This window comes from Capsella rubella, unplaced genomic scaffold (assembly GCF_000375325.1).
Source record: "Capsella rubella cultivar Monte Gargano unplaced genomic scaffold, Caprub1_0 scaffold_6, whole genome shotgun sequence".
NCBI lineage: Eukaryota > Viridiplantae > Streptophyta > Magnoliopsida > Brassicales > Brassicaceae > Capsella > Capsella rubella.
Genome location: NW_006238918.1, coordinates 3,839,237 through 3,845,607, shown reverse-complemented (window position 1 = coordinate 3,845,607; position 6,371 = coordinate 3,839,237). Strand labels below are relative to the sequence as shown.

General features: G+C 35.7%; 1 protein-coding gene and 1 long non-coding RNA gene across 3 annotated transcripts; both read left to right on the top strand.

The window, feature by feature from the left end:
* Positions 1 to 10: 10 nt before the first annotated feature.
* Positions 11 to 1,607, top strand: LOC111830167. Of its 2 annotated transcripts, XR_002833536.1 has the most exons (3): positions 11 to 272; positions 731 to 803; positions 1,538 to 1,607. It is a non-coding gene; the product is annotated as an uncharacterized LOC111830167 (long non-coding RNA). The 2 variants fall into 2 exon arrangements; XR_002833535.1 differs by lacking the exon at positions 1,538 to 1,607 and having other exon boundaries at positions 731 to 804.
* An 898-nt stretch (positions 1,608 to 2,505) lies between these two features.
* On the top strand, positions 2,506 to 5,499 carry LOC17883064 (probable magnesium transporter NIPA9). The gene is made up of 9 exons (XM_006287937.2): positions 2,506 to 2,683; positions 3,037 to 3,135; positions 3,232 to 3,361; positions 3,487 to 3,575; positions 3,812 to 3,868; positions 3,992 to 4,050; positions 4,290 to 4,410; positions 4,540 to 4,688; positions 4,974 to 5,499. The coding sequence occupies exons 1-9, from the start codon at positions 2,573 to 2,575 to the stop codon at positions 5,191 to 5,193; spliced, it is 1,035 nt and encodes a 344-aa protein (XP_006287999.2). The 5' UTR covers positions 2,506 to 2,572; the 3' UTR covers positions 5,194 to 5,499.
* Positions 5,500 to 6,371: the final 872 nt, after the last annotated feature.

Genomic DNA, 6,371 nt, shown 5'->3' with positions numbered 1-6,371 from the left:
CACCGCAGAATCTCATGACCATTTTTTTGGGGGGTTGTTTGGATCTCGGTATTTTCCATCTATATTTCCATACTTACTTTAAGAATCAACACAACGATTCAACTTATAGTAATCGTTGTTTGCTTTCATCCAATGCAATCCTATGGAGGTACAATGGAGATCTAATTTGGGCAATTGAAGGCATAGATGTCAGAAATTGAACCCAGATTTGGACGGTTGAGCGAAACGTGATTGATAGTTACCATGTATACTCTGAATTTTGCATTGTTTAGGTTAGTTACTGTTTGATTTACTTTTATCTTCTTGGTTAATTGCCTTGTGTATCATGTGTTAAGTTGAACCATGAGTAAAATTATAACATTTCAATAGCCGATTAAGAATATTTTGTTTATGAACTTTTGTGGGTAATTTTAATTGTGTTCTTACGAAACTCCAAAAACATTTGTGTAACTTTGTAATTCAGCAAAATTGGGCATGGTTGGTAAATGATTTTTGTTTTTTTAAATAGTTTGTTGATTCTAACATTACGATGTATTTGTTTTTGTAAGAAGTTTGTCCTCAGTATGTTTGAATTTTTTGTAATTAAATCAACGAAACCTTAAAAACCCCTTATATGTTGAACTGTCCTAAATTGTTAATGTAGAATCGGGAAAACTGTTGTTGTTTATAAATTGTAGATTCCATACATTGATACATAAGGTGTTCTTCAAAGTATTCTGATTATTTGCAGGTTTTATCAAATGGAATCGATTGGCAAGTCCTGTAACTCTTACCATGGCTTCGTGCTGGGGATAGCCGTACTGGTTAGTTCATAGTCTTCTTATTCAATTTTGTATGCCATGGTCTCATACTTTTACACAACTCTTTTAGAATAAGATTAGTTAAAAATTAAGAAATGAATATTTGTTAGGATAATCTGCAAAAATGCTGTAAAAAAATACTAAAAGAGTTACTATGAATAGTTTAAAAGAACTGTGTGTTAAAAAATGAAAAACAAAATGTTCTTCTGGAATTGCAACACAAACTCAACTTCCCTTGTCTGTTGCTCTCTGGAATTTTAACCTACACAGACAAAGAAATACTATAGAAGAGATGCATATCATAAACATATACATATTAGTTTGACCAAAAAAAAAAAAAAAACATATACATATTAAGTAGTAGAGTATGTTTGAAACTTATACCTTTTATGAAATGACAACAGTATCACGTTCCCTTAATTCCTCATATTCCATTGAAATTTCTTTAAACACAACATTCATTATTTGCTTATATTTTTTTTCCCTTCTTCATCAACTATAAGAACTTTCAAACCCTTCTTTGCTGTCTATTTCACTTGATAGATCTTCCATGCGACTGACAATGGTTTGAGTCATAAAACTCATCTTGAAACGATGATTGGTTATTATGAATTGGCCACCGGCAATGCCTAAACCAGATTTTCAATTGATCTCCATTCGCTTTGATTAATCTTGATCTGGAATAGATTGATCAATTCCTTTTTCACCGAAGCATGGATTTTTGTGCCCTATAACAGATTTCGTAACAATTGGTTAGTCACGGTATGAAGATTAAAATGAGTGAAAACATAAATGTCAAAATCGATCTATATACCTCCATATCAGCCAAAACCATATTGAATGCCTCTACAAATTTGGTGGAGTACGTCTTTCACGTATGGAGAACCCTTACTTGGATCTTCCAAGTAGTCTTGTTTGGTTTCACTTCATGAAGAAATACAAAAGATGCCGACATCGTTAAGTTTGCTTGTAGAGTATAAAGATGTGTTTTTTTTGGTGGTGTATTGAATCACGATTAGGCTTGTATTTATAGCTAGGTTGGAAGATGATAGGGTAGGTTTTCATGTATACGGATTGGCTTGCGAGAGACTTTGGGTCTATATGATTTTGATGCAATATTAGGAAAATAATATGTCTATGAATCAATAATTAGCGACAATTATGTATCTTTGAATGTTTATACTGCTTTGATTGATTGGAATTTAGGATTACGTCTATTGAGGGAATGATTTCCGATTTGATAAATTGATTCATTATGGTGGCTGATTTTCGACGTATTAATTGCAGGAAATAACGACACATAACGTGTGGGCACAAAGACTTAAAAATTGCGTGGTCGATTTTTAAAAGTTAGTCTTTAATGTATAGTAAGCCCAATATAAACGAAAGCCCATCCATCTAATTGACTCCTCCAAATTAGCAAGGATCCAATTATGTATTTACCGGGTTATAAGGGACGCGCGGACCCTTCATGGGTATGAAATTTATTATAATTATTTTACGATTTTAACCCTGTCGATTTAGAAAAAGGCTCTCTTTCATAACAAATTGAAGGGCAAATTTCGGAATTTTTTGACAAAGTTTTCTGATTTTCAATTTTGTACTCCTCTTTTAATATTAAGAAGATTGCTATTTAAAAAATAAATAAAAAAGGAAATTACTATATTGCCGATGTAATAACGTAAGACATCGGCAAAATCATTCCTTCAAAAAAAAAAACACACAAGCCTTCGACTCCCTTTGGTTCGTTTTGTCGCCGGCGATTTAGAGAGATGTGGGAATCGATTTGCCTAACGCTTGCGGCCACCGCCGGTAACAATATCGGCAAGGTTCTCCAGAAGAAAGGCACTATTATCCTCCCTCCTCTCTCCCTTAAGCTCAAGGTCTCTCTCTCCCTCATATTCTAATCTTCATATTTCTCCCTTTTGGATTTTGATAGCATGCTGCTGCTATTTTGAGTCTGAATCGTTTATTTCTTTGGACGGATCCCTAAAGGTTAACCTAATATTGGGGAAATCTATCATCTGAGGAATTCGGAATTTGAATTTCGTGTTAGAGACAATCTCATTCTATGATAGGATTGTTGTTTCCAGTATACGAGAATTGGATCGGTGTCAAAATATTCTGATTCAAACCAATTGCTGAGGCCCGATTTTGATTGTTCATTGTGTTGAATTAGAGAGGTGGTTGGACAATATAGTGCTGTGGAAAGCTTACATTGTATCAATTATTGCAGGTAATAAGGGCATATGCTGTTAACAAACCTTGGGCACTTGGTTTTCTTATGGACATTGTTGGGGCTCTCTTGATGCTTCGAGCACTCTCGCTTGCCCCTGTAAGTAGATTTTTGAGATATGTCTGGTATGAGAATTGGCTTGTTGCGGATTTATTAACTATAGACACTGATGATTGTCAACCTTCTGCCTTTCAGGTGTCTGTTGTTCAACCTGTCTCAGGATGTGGACTTGCCATTCTTTCTGTCTTTTCCCATTTTTATCTGAAGGAAGTCATGAATGTTTTTGACTGGATTGGGATTACCGTCGCTGGCATTGGCACCATAGGTAACATTAATTGTTGTTGATTCTTTTACTGTTTCTCACTATCATACTGTAATCTGTTAAATATATTATGATAGTTGAGAGAATTACCTGTTCTAATAAATTTAGGATTTGTACATTTGCTCTAGGAGTTGGTGCTGGTGGTGAGGAGCAAGAAGCATCACTAATATCTGTCTTCCAGTTGCTCTGGCTAGCATTGGTTGTTGCCATCTTGTTTGTAGGTACCTTTCATCCATGGTATTTCATAAGAAAAGTCTTCCCTCTTTAGGCGTCATCTCCTTTGTATCTGATGTTGGCTTCATGGCTTTTCCCTGTCCTTTTTATATCATTACAAAGTCGGATCATTAGAACCATTGTGTTTGTTATTTTTTTCATCTTTATCAGATAATATCTCTTAGTATGTATGGTACTGGCATGTTTCTGATAAATTTTGTGTTGGATTTTGGGGTTAAGGTACTACTAAATGCGTGGCTTCATATCTTCAAACGCCAGCGCAGGGAGCAGGAGCTGGTATTTTATCCTATTAAACTTTTTAATTGCTTAGATTTTTGAACCATAAGCTTTTAGCACCTTTATTGCTATTGTCTTTTCATTTCTCCTACCAGATGCACTTATCCTAATTCTGGTTTGCAGGGGGAATATGAAGTAGTGGAAGAAATTATATATGGCTTGGAATCTGGGATTTTATTCGGGTACCTTCTACGACCCCTTAACATCCAATAGAATGTATTGGTCTATGTGACGAGCCTCGGATACTCATCATCATCTCCCTTTATATCCATTAAGTGGGGTTTTTAGTTTCGAGACATATAAGGACCAATATGCGGATTTGCCTGCAGGAACTTTTTCATATATAGACTAGAACTATATATGAACTGTATTTATAGCTTGTTGCATAGCTGACAACAGTCTATCACTCATCTGATTACAGAATGGCATCTGTAGTATCAAAGATGGGTTTTGTATTCGTGGAGCAGGGGTTTTCTGCAATGTTCATTCCTATGTGCATTTCGATTAGTATATGCTGTAGTGGAACAGGATTTTTCTACCAGGTACTTTGTCCATGCTAGTCCGTTTCTACTTTCATTTATAACATAAAGGACCCTCTATCTGTAGTTTTTGGTAGGTTGATAGTTAGGTTCATCATGATTCTAGTCTTCTTTTTGTTTTTACTTTACCAGACTCGGGGGCTAAAACATGGGAGAGCAATCGTAGTATCCACTTGTGCTGCTGTGGCATCAATTGTAACTGGTGTAGTTGCAGGAATGTTCGCTCTGGGTGAGAAATTACCCACCTCACCATCTGGACGACTTTTACTTCTCTTAGGATGGTAAATTCTACTCACCATTTCTTAGTGTTAGTGTGCTAGTTGAAACATATTCTATCACAGTAATTAGAGATCAACATCGCGTGCACACACAAAACTTGCAAAAGATCCTAGTTGAAACAAATTCTATCAGTCATTAAAGGTGAAACATCGTGTACACACAAAAAGAAATGCAAAAGATCTCTCCAAAAAGATTGTTCCTTCCATATAACACTATGTGCATGAACATAGAACCGGTACAGATATTTGTTTTTTTTAGTAATTGGAGATTCTTGAAACTTTTTGCAGGATACTTATCATGCTAGGTGTTGTATTACTCGTGACATCATCAAGGCTTATCAGGCATCTTCCACGGTCATTCCGGCGTTCCAGACAAACTAGTTTAGAAAGAGGTTTCAACATAAGGCGGACAGCTTCTCACGTAGCAAAGGATACAAACCCAAGTGCGGTGATCCAAACAGCAACATTACACCATCTCTTATCAGTCCCATCAAAGGACAAAGACTAAAGGGATTCAGAAAACACGGAAGAATATTTGCTGGGGTGGCTGTGCATGTTACACACTATTTCCCGAAGTTATGACTAAATATGTCAGATTTTCATATTTCGGGGTTTGATTTCATTGATATTCCAGTTGTGGGGAACAGTTTGGGATCAATTTATGACGTAACTTGGTATCTAAAAATGTGAAATATGAGTTCCTTTTGTTTTTTTTTTGTTTTTTTTGTTTTTAAATGAGTTCCCTTTGTTATGTTACTCTAATTGTGAAAACTGCTACGACTCTGGGATATACGAACCAACTTGGTTGATGTTATTCTGTTTTTTTTTTCCTCTATTTTGCTCAAATGGCAGCAGACCCTATGAACGATGTCGTAAGTTTTGGTGCCGGTTAAACTATTACGAACAAACTGTCATCATTAGAGGCTCTGACTTTGTCGATCAATCAAGTACTAAAGTAAAACCAAACCGGGTTATAGAAATCATTGCTGAATAGTTGGTTATACTAGCTCTTAAAGTAGTTGTTCTTGTTCCATAGTCTTTTCTTTGTACGTCATAATTATGATCTTGGGGTGTTGAGGGAAAAAAAATAAGTCAGAAGATATGGGGATGTGCTGCATGGAAGTCGGTTGTTGGTACAGGAAGTGAAAAAGACCGGCTAACCAAATTGTAGGGGAAAAGATGGAAAGAAAGTGAGATAGCAGCATAATGCAAAGAGAGAGATACAAAACAATAAAACAACTACAAATTAGGTTGGGGCTTAACCTATATTGGTACCAAATCAGGACATGCATCAAAAACTGAGGGAGACAAGTATGTTTGACAATGAAGTGACACTCTCCCATTTTACTATTTTAGTATTTTACCGCCTCTCCTTTTTGCTCTTTGTCCTTCAAGGGTCCCAATCCCCCCCACACCCCTATTCAGCTTTTCTTGGTCCTAAACGCAAGTGCATGTGTGACTTGTTGTCAAAAACAAAAACACGATAAATGTTTCAAGATTTGTATTATTACATTTTTATTTAAATCATTTTACTAGAATACAGAGAAGTTATGTTATGTTTTGTTATCTTTTCCAGACCAGTTATTCCGGTTGGAGTGACTAGGCATAACATTATGTGAAGACCACAATTACAAGCTGTATATGCAAACAAATATTTGATATAAACCAATATTTAGAGAAAAGAAA

Excerpts from the sequence above, each read along its gene's own strand:
- LOC17883064 (XM_006287937.2), top strand. The coding sequence starts at position 2,573 with ATGTGGGAATCGATTTGCCTAACGCTTGCGGCCACCGCCGGTAACAAT. Across the intron at positions 3,362-3,486 it reads CGCTGGCATTGGCACCATAG|GAGTTGGTGCTGGTGGTGAG; the intron begins GTAACATTAATT and ends CATTTGCTCTAG. Across the intron at positions 4,689-4,973 it reads CTTTTACTTCTCTTAGGATG|GATACTTATCATGCTAGGTG; the intron begins GTAAATTCTACT and ends AACTTTTTGCAG.